We start from the raw sequence: 18,902 nt of genomic DNA on the forward strand, positions 1-18,902 counted from the left end.
GTATATCTAAATCTGTGTATGCTGGAGCAACTCGTCAGAGCTATGTAGTGCAGATGCTGGTTTTTAGCCACAGCAACCATTGGAAAACTAGGGGTGATTTCTTGCCAGAGAAAACTGGGATTATATCAAAGCAGTTCAGTTCCTCACAACAAAACTCTATGTTTAGCTTCTAAGACCAAAATTGCAACATCACAACTATTTTCGTAAGAGTTAAATGAAAACAGAAATACAGGGGGGAAGAAAAAGCCTTTGGAGTGTTAACTCTCCACGGCAGAAGGAAGCCAGCAGGGGCATTGAGCTAGGCACACTCATCCCCTTCTCCCTGCTGAAAGGGACACAAAAAGAACTCTGGCTAAGCATTTATTTTTCTGCTAATGTGAAAGTTTTCTTTTAAAGAGGAAGCAGATTGAACAGAGCACGAGAAAAGAATTTGACTTTGGCTTATTTCCAAAGTTTTTTTTCTTTTTCCTGATGATTCACTGTTATCACTCGTATTCACATTATAACTAGTCTCGAAAAGAAATACCCAAAAACGAAACCAACCCCCCTACACCCAACAACAAAAACCCACACCACAAAAGCACTGGGAAATAGGATCTTTCCTACTGCTTAATTCTGCTAATAAGGTATATAAGAAGAGAAGCACATAAGATGACCAGGAGAGCACTTATGCTTGTACATATTTGAGTAACTGAGCAACTGCCCATATGGGAGAATAATGTCAACACAGCTAGGCCTCCAGACCTGGCATTTTAGAGTATGTCTACAGATGGTGAATCTTCAAGGTACTAAACAAAATGGTTGACACTGATTTGGCTTGTATTTTTACTTTAGTAATATAAAAATAAAATAGAAAAACCTACCAGCATCTCTGACTTATGAAATCTTTAAAGGTAAACTTCATTACAGTCTTTCTTGTATGGTTGCTTTGTTTTTAAACAGGAGCTTGCTGGGATGTTCAGTGGGAAGCGTACTCAGAAAGCATGAACAATATTAATTTTTGTATTGCTGGGAGCCCTCACACCCAGACTACATAACGCTTCACAGACATACCACTTATACGCGGCCATTCTAGTTAAAAGAACGTAAAGCAAGGCCAAAACAATGGGTGCTGACAGCATTGCTTTGTTGCTGTGTAGGTGATCAAAACAAAAACAAAAAGAGGATGCTTACCCTTCGCTTCTGTTCCTTGCATCTCTTCACGCAGCCTAGGACACCTAGGGCGCTACTTCACTCTCCCTGCCTGCAATGATATTAACGTACAGACAATCATACAAAGCTAAGTTGAGCCCAAACACAAAGCTCTGATTTTAGTAACGTTTGGTTTCCATTTTCAAGAGTAGGTGCAAGCATGAGCAGACGACCTCCCTGCAGATGTACTCCAGGGCAGAGATTGTACGCGTAACGTTCCACCCAGCAGGATCTACAGTTCAACTCGTTTTAAGGTGTCCTAGTTTTAAATGATTTGCAACCAGAGAAATGCTGTTAACACACCACTAGTAAAAGGTGGACGGATGCAATGCCTTCCTACCCTGCGCCCACCCTGCCACGACTTCTGGTTTGTTTCTTTCATCTAAGAGAACCGCCGGTCATCCTCGCCACCAGGGCTCACGGTTAGTTCTAGCCGGAAGCATACCGAAGAGCAGCCAGCAGATCTTGTTCAAGGTGGCTGTACCTCTATCCTCTAGATATGGTTTTGTACAAAAATCAACATCCACAGCTACCGCTAAATATTAGTCATAACAGGATTCCCATCCTCCCCTCAGCTCCCAGTTTCAGGCATCCTACCTCTGGCATCAAAATATAACACTTTTGCGCTCATATATACAAATTACCCTCCCCTTTGCCCCATCCACCCCCCAAGTTTTTATTTTGACCCCATCTGCCAGTCCAAGCTTAGATTATTTGGAAACAGGGTGAGAACTAAGGGTGACGCTCTCTTCTCTCTTACCGTTTGAAGTGGACCCGACCCGCTCATGTGTTTCTATGGCACAGCCCAGCAATACCTGCGCATTGAAGTTTAGAAGCCCATAGACTAGCCAGCCTATACTCGCTAAGAGAAAGCCATGTCTTTTTACTCATTCTTTTTAGTCACAAGGCTGAAAATATGAAAAAACAGCAGGCAGGCTTTCCAAAATCCCTGCACTAGCTTATGCCATTAGCCATGCAAGAGCTGTACTAGCAAAAAGCTAAGAGAACAGCCTGGTTTATGCCAGCAGAGGTCAGTGGGTGACTCGCTGCCAAATCTGCGAGCTGCAGAGAACTATGCCTTCTTGCTAAGGTGTCAAAGTCAGCTCGATTCCCACATCCTTACTATATTGAAACCCATTCTTCTGCCAGACTAACGTTTTGCCTTTTTCGATCCCTTTAGCAGTAGCAGTTGCTCAGCTAGGCTGTTCTACGTTTCCACCTCCTTGCTTCCCCCCCCCCCCCTTTTTTTTTTTTAAAAGGTTTTACAGCCAAAAAAAGGTATAAAAGCCTATGAAGGCAGAAGGGATTGTTTCTCAAGCTAGTGCCTATTTTTTAAATTTCCATTGCACCGCTCTACACTAACGTAACTGGTTAAGAGGCTGAGTGTGTTGCTCTGGAACGTGCAATCCTTGTTACTTTATCAGTCTGTGAAGTAACGCTTTGATGTTATTTTTATCACCTACATATAAAATAAAAGAACACTGCTTAATAGGTAAGGAAGATGACAACAACTCCTTGCCTCAAGGGAACTTATCTAGAGAGACCTAACACTTCAACATAGGACTGTTTATTAAAAGGAAAGGGAGGCAGAGAACAAAGTAAATACATATATATATATGTATTTTTATATGCGCATACACACATATATAAATAAAAAGCCTACAAGAGAATTTTCCAATAGTAAGGAGGAACCTGGGCTACTTTTATCAGTAGATACTCTTTTTTTTTTTTTTTTTAAATATTTTAATTCCAGGTATGAACTGCTGAACTGTGCAGTCTTTGGCTGAGTTGACTCTAAAGGAAGCGTTTGGTTGTATTTACGTACTTACCTTAAAAATGTAAGTTACCAGTCACCCTCCCTGCAGGCAGTCACTTCTACTCTGGCTATAGAGGCAGGATTTCCCCCTCACCCTACCAAGAATGCACAAGGAACTCAAGTCCAAGGAATTTAAGAGTGTAATTTGCCTATTGGTCTTTCCAGTGTTCAGTTCTAGCATTTATGAATGACTGCACTGCGAGATTAAAAAGAAACAAACAAAAAAACCCTAGAAATTGTATCAGACCTAGGTAGATCAACTGGCACGAGAGCTGAGAACGGTGAGGGAATATCACAGAATGGTTGAGGTTGGAGGGGATCTCTGGAGATCATCTAGTCCAACCTCCCTGCTCAAGCAGGGTCCTCTAGAGCACATTGCCCAGGATCGCGTCCAGACGGGTTTTGAATATCTCCAGCGAAGGAGACTCCACTACCTCTCTGGGCAACCTGTTCCAAATAAGTTTTTTCTCAGGTTTAGGTGAAACTTCCTGTGGTTCAGTTTATGCTCGTTGTCTCTTGTCCTGTCGCTGGGCACCACGGAGAAGAGTCTGGCCTCATCCTCTCGACACCCTCCCTTCAGATACTTGTACACATGGATGAGATCGCCTGCCTCTCAGTCTTCTCTTCTCCAGGCTAAACAGGCCCCAGATCTCTCAGCCTTTCTTCATAGGAGAGATGCTCCAGCCCCCTAATCCTCTTTGTAGCCCTCCACTGCACGCTCTCCAGTGCCATATCAATCTACACAGTCAATAATAAATTAACAGTAATTCTACCTCGCATATGAGCCTTGTTCTTCTATTCTTCCTTCAAAGGTGAGTTTCTACTTCCATCCATCTTTGTTTTCAAAACTATCTGATAGAGTTGGGATTTTTTTCCTTGTGAAGTATCTTAATGTGCTGCCCCTTTGCTGCAGGGACAAACCCTGAGCGCTATTTGTCAGGTTAACATCAACAGTACTTAAGGAGCTGTGGTACAGAGGCTTTGGGGAAAAAGTTGTACTGAGACAATAAACCTGTAAATCTTAAACCTCAAATACTACATAAATATGAATTTATTTTCACATCACCAGCAACGTAATGAAAGATAAGTATCTCAACAAAGCTTTTAGGCAAGAGTAACGAAATACAGATTTTGTCATTAGAGAATATCTGAGGTCAGCTCAGTCACTCTGCTTGATAGTTTCTCTCTCATTTATTCATCTGAACACAGGATGGCTTCATGGATTCTTCTGCTACTATCTTATTTAACTTCTTTCGAGACTGAGCTACACTGACTTGAAAGAAAGAAGCACAAGTATCAGAATGGTCTCCTGCACCACCAGCCTGCACTCAAGGCCCCCAGGTTAATTCTCTGCTCCAGCACAGAGCTCCCGAGAGAAGCTTAAACTAGAGTTTGTCTTGAGGGGAACGCTCCATACCCCCACGCCACAAAGGAATAGAGGTAAGCGCTTGGCAGATGTGCCAAAAGTCTATACATGGCCTGAACTCAGCACCTGCATACTTAACTTTCACAATCCCACGTTATTCATCTTTGGGCATAAGTTACCAAATATTCAATCCAAACAGCATGGCTATCAGAGCAAGTCTGGTCCAGGTACTCAGGCCTCAGGAAAGAGAGATATCCTAGTTCCACTGCTCCCCCCGGTAGGACCAACTCCTTTACTTCGTAGCAGCAGATATACCTGCTTATCTTAAAGGCAGCATGACTCTAAATACAGCTTTTTTTTTTTTAAATAATGGTAAAGAGGCAAAAATTCTAACCAAAAAAATCCCAATTTTATTATCAAAATAAAAACCTTTGTACAGGACTTCATAGCTTTGAGGGAATCTACATACTGCAGTCTCCATTACGTGATACAAGAGTTTGCTTTTAACATAGTCCTTTCATACTCTAGCAGTCAAAAGGCAAGCACAACAATTAGAAGAATCATTTTTAGCTGTCAGCACACGTATTTCTAGAGCTCCTTCTTCATGAAATGTACCTAGAGGGTAAAGCACTCTCTCCACCTTAGATTGCACAGCTATTCACGCTATAAAAATAGAGACAAAGAAGGGACCAGAGATTTTCAGCAGCAGAGATGATTTACGAAACAGAGCTGCATGCCTGACATACAAACATCTTTTGTTTCTAAATTCCTCTCTCCCCCCCCCACTTTCACATATGCTGATGTAGTTCCCAGAAAGGTATAAAATGTAGATTATATATACACATACGGTACAAATACTGCGCAAGTGGAGAGGTCTAAACCCATGTCTTGTTCTAGTGCTCAGTAAATGGAAGTTGATTCTGCCCACTATTCAACTGTACATTATTTATAACAGCATCTTCTAAATCTTACACAAAGCTTATGCAGCAGTTTGCCTTACCAAGCTAAGAGCATTTATACGTTTTGTGGTTCTCCAGACGTAATTTGCATGGCACCTTCTTTTCTACAGCACTGAGTACACAAGACCCATCCACACAGCAAACTAGAATTCTTCAGCTCAGTTTTTGCTGTACTCATGGTTCATTAACATCATGCAAAATATCTTTCTACAATCATGCTGAGCCAGACAAATAGAAATATGGCTGGACCATTGAGGAGACCACAGCACTAACCACATTTGTAAGTGCTCACAAATTGTATGCAACCCATTACATCTCCTTTTTCATTTATCTTTTAAAAGCCTTTAGATGAGGCAATTGTTTTTCCTCCTCTGCTACTACAGCCAGGGTATATATCTCTCAAGAACATTATCTATTCATGCTTATGCTGCTCTATGCAACTGAAAGAATATTTCACTTAAGCTGGAGTGTAGCTTAGAGAGTTCTTACTTTTCATTTTGTTCATAGGTAAAAGAAAACTCGGGCTCCTGATCACTAGGATCATTTGTCATTGCCCCTCTTTGTGATTCCAGAGTTCAGCAAGTTAGATTTACCATCTTTAATCCACTTCACAGTTGGCCAAAAGCCACATGAAGCACTGCTCCTGTACTTACCCAAGCCCTGGTCTTGAGGGGCTCCCCTCCCCAGGACCAGGGCTGATTCTGCACAGAAGCAATTCTGCAGTTGGCAGCAAAAGCAGGAAAAAGCAAATTCCCCGAACACAACGTTAATTTAACATAGGGTATACTCTATTTTAGACAGAGTGGTCACTCCACAATGTGTACCAGCACTTTCACATCTGTCACTGTCATCGCTAGGCAATCCTAGTGCTGGTGCTGCGGATGCTTTTGGCAGTGGCCTCCTGCCATCTGACGAAACGTATTACAAAGTCCCCACCCCCAATTCCTTCTGCTGCCCGTTTTAAGTCACTCAGTAGAGAACATCCCTCAAAACGACTCTGCACTTTTGGGTGCTCTATAAAACTGTTTGAATAATACCTAGAGATTATCTGCTGCAGCCTTTAGGACTTCCTTTTTAAACTTAAGGACAAGTAGCTGGTTTAGAGAATTTCTAACTTCCGTCACTTATTTTCAGGAGGGGTCTGTACTGCAGCTAAAGTTGGCGATGACTTAAGCACATACCTTCCCCACTTGACTCAGTGGGAACAGTGCCCTGAATGTTCAGAACAGCTGTATCTTTTTGTGATTAACTTTCAAACATAAATAAAATTGGAGCACCGATCATCATATGAGTAAAACTAATGGCTTAAAGCCATATCTCCTTTCAGGAAAAAAAAAAAAAAAAAAGTTGTTTCCATGAAAGCAAAGCCTGATACTCTCTGGTTTGCGAAGTTGTTTAAAAGGTAACAATGGCCTGTGGGAAAAGGCCTTCATTAAACAGTTTTGCTAATTATGATTTGCACTGAGATATGTGCTAGTCCTTTATCCTTTAACACAAAAGGTGACAGAAGGAATACACTGGGTTTATAATGTCACTTGATTAAACAATTCACTGTAGGCAATAATGTGATACTGGTAAAAGAGTACATAATTTGAAGGCAATTGCAGCTTCAGTCTTCCATTCCAAGTTCTTGTTTCAGACTGAAAGACAAGTAGAGATATGATTCAGTTAATAGCAAAGCATTGTTCGGAAACTTTAGATAAATTAGTGGAGGCCACGACAATAAACACCAGCCCAAGTTCAGAGCTCAAGTGAATATACCGCTCGTTTTTGGTGAGAACTATCAGAAAAATCTTATCTCAGATTCTAGAAGCAACAAGGACTGATCTTAAGAGATTTACTTGATGTAAATCAGTGAGAGAGGGAGAGAGGTCCTCTCCTAGCTTTCAGCTGCTCGTCCTGCTTACAGAGCTGAGCCATGCCACTGAGATAATGGCACACTTACCTTTTCAAGTAGGCATGGACGTTGTCATAGCCATGGTACTTGGCGAGATAAACCAGGACACCTGTAGCACATCGGCCATCTCGCTGTCTACAGAAGCTACAGTTGCAGATTCCACGACATGGTGGGCACTTCCACATCTAGAGAAAACAAAGTCTTTTTACTCAACTGTAATCTCAGACATTATTCACAACTGCAACCTTCAAGAGAGCCCTGCCTCCTACGTAGTTCTACAGCAAACATCAGCCCTGCAGAAGTTTTCTGAATCAGTACAGAAGAAAATCCAAATTTTTCAGCCTGTGATTTGCCTTCCTTGCAAATAACCACAGGAACCGTTCTACTCCACACAACTCCTGCACCCTTTCGACAGCCCACAACAGCAACGTTTTCTTTGTTCAAGATACAGTTTCTCTCCACAGAGCATTACACACTAATGCAAGGCAAAATAGAGAACGGTATTTTGATGCTCAAATACAAGCATGCTTTGGCGCTTGTAGTTTTCTTCTGTAAATAGAACTATAGAAATAACGACTACACGGAGTTCTATAGAACACAAGGTTCTGTGACTCAGTTTCAACTGACCCAGGAATAGGTCTGTACCACAGCACTGTGAGGAGTTTCTCTGTGAGAGCTCATAACTGTGATAACTATGCTTAACTCAAGCAGAGGGGGGCATTATAAAGCCAATATTCAAAGTTGTCTTACCGGATCCAGCAATGCTGTTCTGACATCTTCCCCATACCTATTGCGGAGGCACGGTCCACAGAACTGGCCCCGTACTCCTATGCAATCAGGGTTACGACAGTTTGTCTTGGTATCTATGGTTTTTTGGCGACATTGATGACAGGTAGATCCCTACAACACAGGAAGAACAGGTCAGGAAACAAGACAATAAAGATGGCTCTTTAGTACTAACTAAAGTACTAAATACTACTAGTACTAACTAAAGTACATGGAATAGACCATGTAACAAGTAACCCCTCTGTTCACTAGCAGCATGTATCCTGAAACTGAAAGCAAATTTGGATCAAGCCCATTTTAACATTGCATCTTCAGTGCTTGCTAAAATACTTTCACAGGCTGGTAGCTCCTACGTATGACTGCAGTTCCAGGGTGGGAGCAAGCTAACTGGCTTGGTAAAGGCCATCCTATCAATTCAGGAAAAGATAACAGATGACAGTTCAAGATCTCAGGCATATTTCTCCCCTCAAAAGGAAAAAAAAAAAAAAAATCACATCCTTCCTCTCAGTGAGGAAGACCCTGTCTTTGAGATCTGACACTAAGCCAGAAGCAGAGAATAACAAAAAATGACTTCACAAAGTCTTCATTTCACAAAGTTGGACTATACTTACCATGGCCCTGTTGTACACTTTGTCTCTTGCAGATGCACAAATATTATTCAGCTCTTCCTGTGTGATCTCCTCAACTGGACGCACAACGTGCGGAAGAGCCATGGCACCACGGTGACCTCTCCTGGGAGTCTGGGCTTCATGCTGAATAGCGAAGACACAATATAGTTCGGGTTAGTCTCAGCAAAAACTCCACACACACAAGAACGCAGAGATCTTCAAAAAGCAGTGCCAAACGTTCAAATATCCATCTTCTAATTAAACATAAGATCTTCTACTCAAATAGGAGATATAGTTTTTTTTTGCAGAGATGTATGATACGGATTCAGCTTCAGCATGTGAAGGGCGACCTATCAAGTGAAACGCTCCTGGCTCTTGCTTAGGTCCTGCTGCAGTGCAGGAGGGTATCATTCTTCCAGGATGGGGGTAGGCGTGGAAAGGAGAAGGAGAACATGCACAATACGCTATTCTCTGTACTTCTTTGCAGCCCATGGCATATTCATAATCCTAATTAGCTCTGTAAGACTCACAAGCAACCTGCAGTTGGAGAACTAAAACCTCAACATACCTCCAGGTACTCATCAGACATCTTTCTTCTTCTCACTAAGATGTACCGGTCATCATCATCCTCTTCTGGTAAAGGAGTAGGAGGACCTTCAATCAAGGACCTGGATCTTGTGTGAGGCCGAGAACTCCGGTCTGGGTTCCTCCTCAAAGGACTTCTGGGAAATGAACGTCTTGGAAGTCGCTTTGGTCCCTGGAAAAATTTAAGAGCCCCTTATAGAATAGGCAAAAACCAAAACAACATTCCCCATCCCCAATATGCATTCCTCTCCCAAAACAAATGCCTTCCTCCTTTCTCTCCCAAAGGATCCCTCCCACCTTCCCCTCTTCTCCCCCAACCTCAGTCAGAAAAAAAAGTAACAACATCCTAGGCAAATTCATCCTAAGCATTTAGCAAGCTCCAGAGGAAGAGACAGAAGTGGCACGTTTGTACCTTATTTCTGCATGGACACAGTAATTCCCTCACACAGCAGCGCAATTCAATCTATGAAGAGCTGTCACTTTTATTGTTTGTTGCTAGGCTTTCAGGTAAGTTAGCAGTGTAATGGATTTCACTTCTAATTCTCAGCCCTATTACTTAAAGGACCTAGTTGGGCCCAATATCAGTTTTTTTTTTTTCAAGACTCCAAATGGAAGGGATATTGAGGCTTCAACTTCAAAGCTTGGGCTGTCCCCCTTATCTCCAATGTTTGCATAAATACATATTTACACAGCATCTTTTGGGGTTTTATTGGCCTGTGGAGACACCTAAGCCTTTGTGAATTGTTTCTGTTCAGCTTTATACAGTGGCAAGTCGAAAGAGAATTGCACAATGAGGATGTCTGTTTTAGTAAGCAATAAATTTTGAACTGGACTTTGATTTACTTGGTTTATTAGGTTTTTTTATCCGGGTCCTGTTTTGTGATGTCTGAATTTCACTCTCAAATCTGAAGGCAAATGCAGTGAGTTTATACTTACATGACTGGCAGCTGACAATGATCTTCTCCCATCAAAGATACCAGAAACACTTTTTAACTCTTCCATTAGTTTTGCAAGCTAATAAAAGAAAGAAAAAGAAAGTAGAGTCTTGGGGGGGGGGGGGGGATTATGTGCTATTACAGACTATTAGATTAGGGCAACCACCTAGCATGAAATGCAGTAATTCTTCAACTTTTTACTTTTTTTTACTTTTATGTTTTATTTTTATGTTCTAGTGACTGCAAGTAATGTGCAAACGCTCAATCTTAAAAGGCTGCAAGCTGAAAGAAGGAATAGGGCTTCAACATAAGGATTTTTTTTTTTCTAAAGGGCTTATCTCAGCCTATGGACTTTCACATGCCAGTGAACGTGAAGTATCAGATATTAGGAATGTGAGTGCCTCTTAATCAATTCACATAATTCCAATTACAGTTAATCTGAACAACCAAAAAGGACTGGCTAAGTCTCAAGGAAGGAAAAAGAAAAACGAAAGACACCGAGTACTTGCCATTGCTTTGTTTTCCTTTATGTTTAAAGCTCTTTTTTCTAAAAACACGGGCCCCTTTTCTTCAGAGTCAGAGTCTGAATCTGGAACAGGCATCAGCTTCTCAGGAAGAGAGTCCATCTCATCCTTTCTCCTTTTCGATCTTCGGGGTGGAAACTTCATAGCTACTTTTAGAGGAATAGAGCTTTTCTGTCTTCTCTGAGTCACCTCGCTTTCAGCATTTACATCGTTCTCCTCTGAATCCGATTCCAGTTTCTGTTAACAAACCAGAATGGGAGCATATAAAAACCAAATAACTTGCTGTGCAATTAAATACACTTTGACAATTTTGTGTGTCAGGGAGGCAGCTTAAAGAGGATATTTGGCTGAAATCTAAATTTCATTTTTGAAATTCAGGTCCTAGTGCTCTAATATATATAAATGTGTGTGTACAGATCTATATATATATTTGTGTGTGTGTGTGTGTGTGTACACACACATAAATAATATATATAACATTGTGCGTGTGCACACACATGCGTGTGTATATATGTATACGTGTGTATGTGTATATATATATACACACCCATACACACACACAGAGCAAAAAACTGTCAGGGAGAGCCACACTAAAACTGAAAACCCCAGAAGAGCTTGGTTTCAGTTGCAGCAGTCTTAGCTGCCACCTGCAAGCTTAGTAGTGAAGACTATTTGTGTGCGAGTCTGTGTATTTGACAGAGAATCACTTTTCAGGGCTTTTGCAACCTATCGTACTCAGCTGGGGGTGAGGAGGGGGAAGCCATTACATAGCTCTCAGCAGAGGGTCACACCAAAGCTTATAACCCATAAACAATACCCATCAAGGGTGAGATTGATAGCAAGGGGAAACTTCCTCCCAGCGCCAGTCAATGAAACAATTATGAATAAGAGCCCAATATTTCTTCATCTTTGAATTCTGATGCCCTGTTTTGCTGAGACTTTTATAAGTTTAAAAAAAAAAAAAAGCAAAACAGTGAAGATTAACTCATTTCTTTAGTTACAATGGACTGTGGTCCGTTTTGAGACAGGCTTTTATTTCATTTTAGTTTTAGACTCTGTAAGACTCAAGTCTTATTCTGGGTCACAGGTAAGAACAGGCTTTGCGTTTCACATGCCTAGTTCTTCATTAGTTTCAAACGGCCATCCCTATTTGCACAGGGTTTTAGTAAAACAGGTATGTGGTTCCAGCTTGCCCACTTAAATGTTGTTATTGATCCCTTTTTCCTACATACCTATTCCAGCTCTGCCTCCTGCTTGTCCTCTTTACTGCCGTGATTAACTAATTCAGGCACACATCCTCTTCCAATCAGATGCTATTCTCATCTAGTTATTCCTCAGCATGTTCTAAAGTTAGGACAGACACTCATCTTATGCAAAACATGGTAGTACTGCTCTCTGCTCTATTCAATACCAACTCTTGGTCTTATTGAGCAGTAAAACTGGTCGTGCACTGAAGTCAAGGAAAAGCAGAAAGAGGGATTCCACCCCTCACAGCTAAAAGCGTAAAACATTTCCTGTGCCATTTCCTGTTGCACTGTAGGAGTGCAGGGGTGACTGCTTGTCAACATACACAGAGATTTCTCTCAGGTTTGCTGGAGTCTGTGAGCTAGCATAACATTTGGCACTGCATAAACCAGGAATGCAGGAGTCTATTTAAAGAGCAGAATCCAATAAGGATAGCTTTAGGATGTATTCTATTTCAAAATCTGTATGGAAGTTTTTGTTTTGGTCTTGAAAAGTTCAGGGGTTTGGGGGCTTTTTAGAGACAAAAAAAACTATGGCTACCTGGACTGACTATATACGAAACAAAATAAAAAAGGTGTTTCTTTCTAACAACACTAGACTTAAGTTGAATCTGCTATTATTATTTTTCAGTTAAGAACCTGCAGGAATTTATATTTAAAAATCACAAATTAGATCAATCTTCTTACCAATGCATCTTGAATCTCACTTTCTGAAAAGCCACAGAAGGATTCATCATCAGAGGCTTCGTAAAAAATTTTCGCCAGTTCTTCTGTAATATCCGACCTAAACTTCGGTTTCTATGAAGAACAAAATATCTTTTATCTGAAGTTCTACAGAAAATGATTCACATTTAAAAACACATTATAAGCAAATAGCTTTTGTAATAAAGGAAAAAAAAAAAGTTCAGGGATTTACAAGTGGTTTCAGAACTGTGGCGGCAAATTATCAGGCATGTTAGGTTAGGTGACATTTCAAAGGCTAGAATAAATAGCTAATCTGCTTCCAACAATTACTACCTAGAAGCACAAGCAAAGTGAAATTAAATTACAGTGCATAGCGTAGATTTGTAACTACTGTACAAAAATCTAAGCAGAGCAAGCAGTTTTAATCATGCACAAAGCATGCAGGGCATTACTAACACGGCACATTCAATTTTATTCTTGTACTGTACTTACAGTGTTTGCAAAATTATCAGAACCAAAACTGTCACAACTGTCATCAGAGGATGAGGATGTTTCCATGGGAATCAGTTTCATATTTCGGAATGCTGTGAAGTTTTTCCTTCCCATACAACCTTGTCTCTGCAAAAGGAAGATGGCAACACCATTGAAATAAGAGATCTACCACAGCACGCTATTGTTTTAAACAACCTTAACCTGAAGTTTAGGAGGTTTGAACGTTTTAGGATGTTTAATATGCTTCACTACAATTTAATTATATCAAGCCAGCAGAACTATCATCACCATTAGAAAGTTAGAAGTGGAAGCAAAGTGCCTAGTCCAATGCATTTCTGATCACTGCCATAGATGAGCGTTGCTCAGTATTTAGCAATGCTTCTTTTAGGCCAATAGCACAAGTGAAATATACACAGAAAGCACATCCTTCCCAACTCGTTACAGCGAACGCTGGAAAAAGTACACGCACACAAGTAGTATCTAGAAATCCCCTCGAGTTCATTAATTACTTTTACTTTGAAGTCGAGTACTAAATACATGACAGCAGTTGAGGGAGGGACTAAAAGCATATCCGCACAAAAGAAGAGCTTTGAAACAACAGCTTGTTATTCTGCTAATTTCTATTATGAGGTTGGAATAGGTTACTGAATGGGCTCTAGTGTTTCATTTCCCAGGGAACCTTCCTATTTGCAGTCTCCCATTTAAAACTCCAGAGTAGTGGCTAGAAGCACAAGTCTGCTCCCTCATTTACTAGCTACCCCAGCTGAGCGTTACAGTTGTTAACATCAGTTCACAGGCCCAGCTTATCAGGGCCAAATACTGCACAACCACGGCTTACATTTTAACTAGCTGGAGCAATTTAGAGGCCTCTGTGCTGCTCGGAGTACCCTGCAATAAGTTGCTGTATACCAGAATCCAAGTAATATAAAGAGCAGCGATGCCAGAGGAAGCAGAGGCACCGGGGCACATCTGAGGCCTGGCCCGCACTTCAAAGGTGGGCTGATGCGGATTAGGAGCGCGCAAACTTCCAGAGCGTAACTCTGCGACGCGACACAGCTGTGCCAGCCGGCGACCTGGCACGGAGGCCGCTCCAGATACAGAAGGGAGCATTTCTGGCACCGTTTACGGCGGCTGGGGGAGCGCCCGGCACAAGAAGCCTTGCCAGTACAGACTGGGCTACGCTGGATGGTCTCCAGCAAGAGGGGCGGCCAGCACAGCTATGCTGTTAAGCCCTTTTAAGTACAGATAGCCAAGACGTTTAGGATTCCCATCAACACATAAACACGCCTTTCATTTTCCGCACAAGAGGCCACAACCACTTTCCCTCGCGCCCGCCGGAGGGAACACAAACACGTCGGGCTCCTCGCACCAGCTCAGCGGCTGCCCCGCGTAACGGCCGCCCGCCGGGGCGTAACGGCCGCCCGCCCGCCGGGGCCCGGCGCGAAACCGCCTCGGCCGCTTTCGCTGCGGAGCCTCTTCCGGCGCGGCGACCGCAGGCTGGGCGGCTGCGCCCGGGCTGGCCCGGAGCCCGCCCGGCTCCCGCCGCGGCCTCCCAGCGGACGCCCGCGGAGCGGCTCCCGGGCCGCGGGGCCGAGAGGCAGCCGGCGGCCTCCCCCGGCCGCAGCTGCTTCCCGCCCCGCGCAGAGGGCAGCGCCCCGGCAGGCGGCTCCGCGCAGGGCCGCGGCGCCCGGGCTGAGCCCCCTGTGCCCGCGCGGCGCCGGCAGGCGGGGCGGGGGGCCCCTGCCCGGCGCCCGCTGACCTCCCCGGGGCTCGCCCCCCCACCCCCCGCGCAGACTCGCCGCGCCGCGGGCCCCACGCGCGGAGTTTCCCTCACACGACCCTCACCTGCGGGCGGCGGGGAGCCATGGCGGCGGCGGCGGCGGAGCGCGGGGCTGGCACGCGGCGACTGGCGGTTCGCGCCAAAGCGGCTCGGGACCCGCCGGGGGGCGGGGACTGGGGGCACTTTCCCGCGCTGGCGCCCGCGTCCTGGCAGATGCAGCCGACAGCGCCGCGGCCGCGGCCCCCGCTGGCCGCCCCGCCGCCGCCCGCCCCCCCCGGCGCAGGCTGCGCGGCCCTCGGGCGCGGGGCGCGCAGGAGGAGCCGGCGGGGAGCTCCTGGTTTTTTTTTTTGCCCTCGGGGTGAGGCGTTTGTGGTGCTGCAAGGGCCTCACCCCGTGGCGCCAAACGCTCCCGGCCGGGAGCAGCAGTATTTGCATGCGAGGGGGAGGGGCGCGCCGGGCCGGGCCGGGGGCGCTGCCATGGACCGGGCCGAGCCGCCTGCGCGGGGCTGAGGGCCGGGCCCGGCCGCAGGGAGCCCCCGCTGTCGCCCATTTTTCTAACTGCTTTACAAGGGCACAGCATGCCAAAAGAGTGTGTTTTTCCACCATTCTGAAAGGAGAAAAATAAAAAAATTCAAAAAAAAAAAGCAAGCCCGCCAAGCCGCCAACTTGCCAGGGCAGTGGTGGTTCTCTTCTTTCTTACTGCTGCTTTGCTAAGGCAGACGTGCCCTCCGCGGTGGGGCAGGACGCGGCCCCCGTCCGCGCGCCCGGCCTGGGGCGGCTGCCCCCACCGTGCCACCCCGCGGGTGCCCCAGCGGCCAAGGGCCGACGTAGGGAAAAAACGAGAAAAATTCCAGGCGGCAGCGCGCAACGCTCTTCCCCGTTGCTGCGGGAAATAGCGCGTTGTGTGCCGGGGAGCGGGGCCGGGGCGCTGTGCCCTTCCTGCGCCAAACGTAACTTGAGGACGGGCCAAAAGACAAGAGCTGGCCAGTCGCTGTCAGCGGCCGTGCGTAAGGCCCGCGGCATGGCGCTGAAGCAGGCGCGGCCGTTCACACAGAGCAAAGTGGCGGCTGCCTGAGCCCTGAGGGACAGAAATGCCGCCGGCCGTCGCTCGGCGGGGGCCCGGCGAGACCCGCGGCCCTGGCACGGCCCGCGGCCCGCCGCCTGCACGAGGACGCGGGGCAGGGCCTGCGCGAGGCCGGCGGCCGGCCGAGGCCGAGCCCCGGGCCGAGCCCCGGGCAGGCTGTGTGAGCCCTCCCGCAGGCGCTGCGGGCTTCTTTGGGCGCGTGCTGCGGGCTGCCGTGTAACAGAGCCTGCGTTTTAAGTAAGCCCTTAATTACACCCTTAGCGGGGGCACACAAAAGCGGAGCAGCTAAAGCTCCCGAGACCAGGCCACACTCGATCCCTCTAAGCGCGCGTTAGGATTGCCGCCCCGGGGGCTTTCAGCCCCTACAGCTAAGGGGGCGGGAGCGGGGGGGAGGCGCTTCGCCAACGCTGACGTAATTTTATTTCTTCCAGAAAAGTACTAGTTTGCACCCGTACAGAAAAGGTATGCCTGCAGCAGCGAGGGGCCCGCGTCCGCAGCCGCCCGCGAGCCGGGCCGCGGCCCTCGGCAGCCGGCCCGCCCCACGCTAACGCTGCGCGCGGTGCTTCGCCCCCCCCGGCCCCGCTTTTTAAAACCTGGAGCAGCGTAAATAGTTTGACTTTGTACTTTGGTATGTGCAATCAGAACTTGTAAAATAAAAGCAAATAGAAATTTAAATATTTAGCATGCAAGGCCAACTACGCCAACCCCTCAAAATACCTCCATAACGCAATTAATACCTTTTTCCCTTTTCCTGTCTTGAAGAAAAAATTATTTTCCCTTTTTAATTTAAAATGTATGTATGTCTTTGTGCTTTGCTGTGAGTTACTTGTTAGTAAAGGCAGGGTACAAACGTGTCCTGCATTTTGTATGGAAGGTGGGCGTGCTTAACCCTATTTGGTACCGCGTGTTTTTGACACGAACTGGAAAGGCCATAGGAATGGATAGCATGAAAGAAAACCGAAGGAATAAGCACAGCCCAGGGAGAGAAAAAGTAATAGCTGATAAGCGGACCCTATAGGAACCTATAGGGCACGCGGCCGGTGCTGCTGAGCCGCCGCCGGCCGGTTGGCGGCTGCCGCTCGCGGGGCTGCGTCGGCCCCTCGCGTCGGTCCCGTCCTTACGCTGCTCCTCTCCCGCTGGCTGTGTTTACACGTCCTTAAGCGTGATCTTGGCAGACCCTTATTAGTGTTATTGCCATAATAGACTTCTCCTCCGTAACCTCTAACTTTCTGCAACAAACTGACTTGAACTGTTAAGCTTTGGCACTTCATTAGATAAGAAAATTATGTAAAAACACTTCTGTGGCGGACACGTACGCAGCGAATAATTCCGCCAGACGTACTTTTCAGAGGTAGCGCAGCTATTTTGTTCCATTTTAGTGACGGGAAAAGTCAGGAGGTCTCTCGGTCTGGGGTTGCTCCACAATTACAGAAGCAACTGCCTGTCTTCCCTCGTCTAAAGTAATAATAATAATAATGATAATAATTAGGTCAAAGTGCATTCACTAGCACAGTCAGAAAATTCACGTGCGTGTCTTTGAGGCGTGTCCCAGCGATGCGGCGCTCAAGGGCCTTGGACGTGACTGCGGCAGGCCTGCGGGCCGGCCCGAACTCGTCAGAAGCTCACGCACCGGCTACGGGGTGTAATAAGGCTCCTTCGAGCAAGCCGGGCGCAGCGTCTGCGGGCCCGGACTGCCTGCCTCCGCTGAGCCAGGGGGAAGACCACGGTCAACGCGCGTGTTGTTCTAGTGGCTTCCTGGCAGATACCGTCTGAGACAACAGCGGCTGATGTCAGGAAGGAGAGGCAACAGCGTCCTCAGATCGCTGTGCTCTCAGCGTGGCGGGTCACGGTGCGGGAAGGTCAGACGTCGCTAGAGGCTCCAGGCTGAAATCCCTCAGCTCGGGCTGCAGGCGCCTCGCACCCCCCCTCGCACATCCTAACGCACGTGCGCCAGCAACGGGGCCACCCGCGAACCTCAGCGTCGAAAAACACCGGTCACCGTGACAGCAGGACAGCGTGCTGCGGCTAATTCTCAGTCGCCCGACTTCATTACGTTTCCTAGTGAAATGGGGTCAGCCATCCACCCGATTTCCTCTCTCCGACCATCAGTTCTGCTTGTCTTGGTGATGAGGGCAGCGCAGGCGTAACGGTTTGGTGCGTGCATTGACATCAAAGTAAGGGCAGAAACGCTGCAACAGAGGGGGTAACCGTGCTGCACCACGCAAACACCGGACGGGGCAACGCTGCTGCGCGGGCGATAGGAACGGCGGCCTCTGTGGCGCCGCTTTCCTGGAGGCGTGAAGGTCTGCTCACGACACAGAGGTGTAGAGTGAGGAAAAGCTCGTGATTTGGGGGCCCTTTGGCCTGCTCAGCGGGTTGTCACCTCTGTGATAGACGTCTTTCTGTGACCATAAAGGCTCTGTGGGAAAGGGCGAGCGCTGTGTGAGGGGATCGGTGCTGGGAGACAGGTAGCTCCGCAGCTCCCTCCTCTCCCTTCCCAGACAGGGGACCACATGGGCGCGACCAAAGCTCTCTGAGCAGCTCTGCCCCTTTCAGAGGCGCCTTGGGCTTCTCAGAGGCAGCTGCCCGTGAGAAGGCCTGAGCGCGAAGCTTTTTTGCTCATGCAGCGAGCACATCAACCTGGGGGGGGAAGCCCGTACGGTTTCAGAAAGTCAAGGACCTTGAATGCTGACACTAACCCTCTTCCTGTCTGAACTGAACACTGCTTCCTCCCTCCCAACCGGCCAGCGCTGGGTTAAGCGCTGGCAGCCGGAGAGAAACGTTGCTGTTCATGAAAAAATCTTTCTGCCAATGTCTAGCTTCCAGGCAGAGCCCGGCAGCTCTTGCGACTCCCAGGAGATCTGGAGTCCAAAGCTGTCTGCAGGACAGGCAGCCTGTGTAGGGACAGAGTCTGTGCCAGCTGTGACAGTCACAGTCGCACACTTTCCTTA

The 18,902-nt window shown here is 46.7% G+C and overlaps 1 protein-coding gene across 1 annotated transcript; it reads right to left on the minus strand.

The window, feature by feature from the left end:
• Positions 1-4,760: 4,760 nt before the first annotated feature.
• On the minus strand, positions 4,761-15,106 carry CDCA7 (cell division cycle associated 7). Its single transcript, XM_068948560.1, has 10 exons — positions 14,933-15,106; positions 13,088-13,213; positions 12,599-12,709; positions 10,653-10,904; positions 10,145-10,222; positions 9,192-9,380; positions 8,627-8,767; positions 7,980-8,129; positions 7,278-7,414; positions 4,761-6,972 (listed from the first exon to the last, which is right to left on the minus strand). The coding sequence occupies exons 1-10, from the start codon at positions 14,951-14,953 to the stop codon at positions 6,942-6,944; spliced, it is 1,236 nt and encodes a 411-aa protein (XP_068804661.1). The 5' UTR covers positions 14,954-15,106; the 3' UTR covers positions 4,761-6,941.
• Positions 15,107-18,902: the final 3,796 nt, after the last annotated feature.

This window comes from Struthio camelus, chromosome 6 (genome assembly GCF_040807025.1).
Source record: "Struthio camelus isolate bStrCam1 chromosome 6, bStrCam1.hap1, whole genome shotgun sequence".
NCBI lineage: Eukaryota > Metazoa > Chordata > Aves > Struthioniformes > Struthionidae > Struthio > Struthio camelus.

What these genes read in the sequence shown, in the direction of transcription:
- CDCA7 (XM_068948560.1), bottom strand. Translation starts at nt 14,953, where the DNA reads ATGGCTCCCCGCCGCCCGCAG. An exon ending in CATTGTCAGCTGCCAGTCAT is followed by an intron (nt 9,381 to 10,144) that starts GTAAGTATAAAC and finishes AAATTTTTCCAG; the next exon opens with GGACCAAAGCGACTTCCAAG. An exon ending in GAACAGCATTGCTGGATCCG is followed by an intron (nt 7,415 to 7,979) that starts GTAAGACAACTT and finishes TGTTTTCTCTAG; the next exon opens with ATGTGGAAGTGCCCACCATG.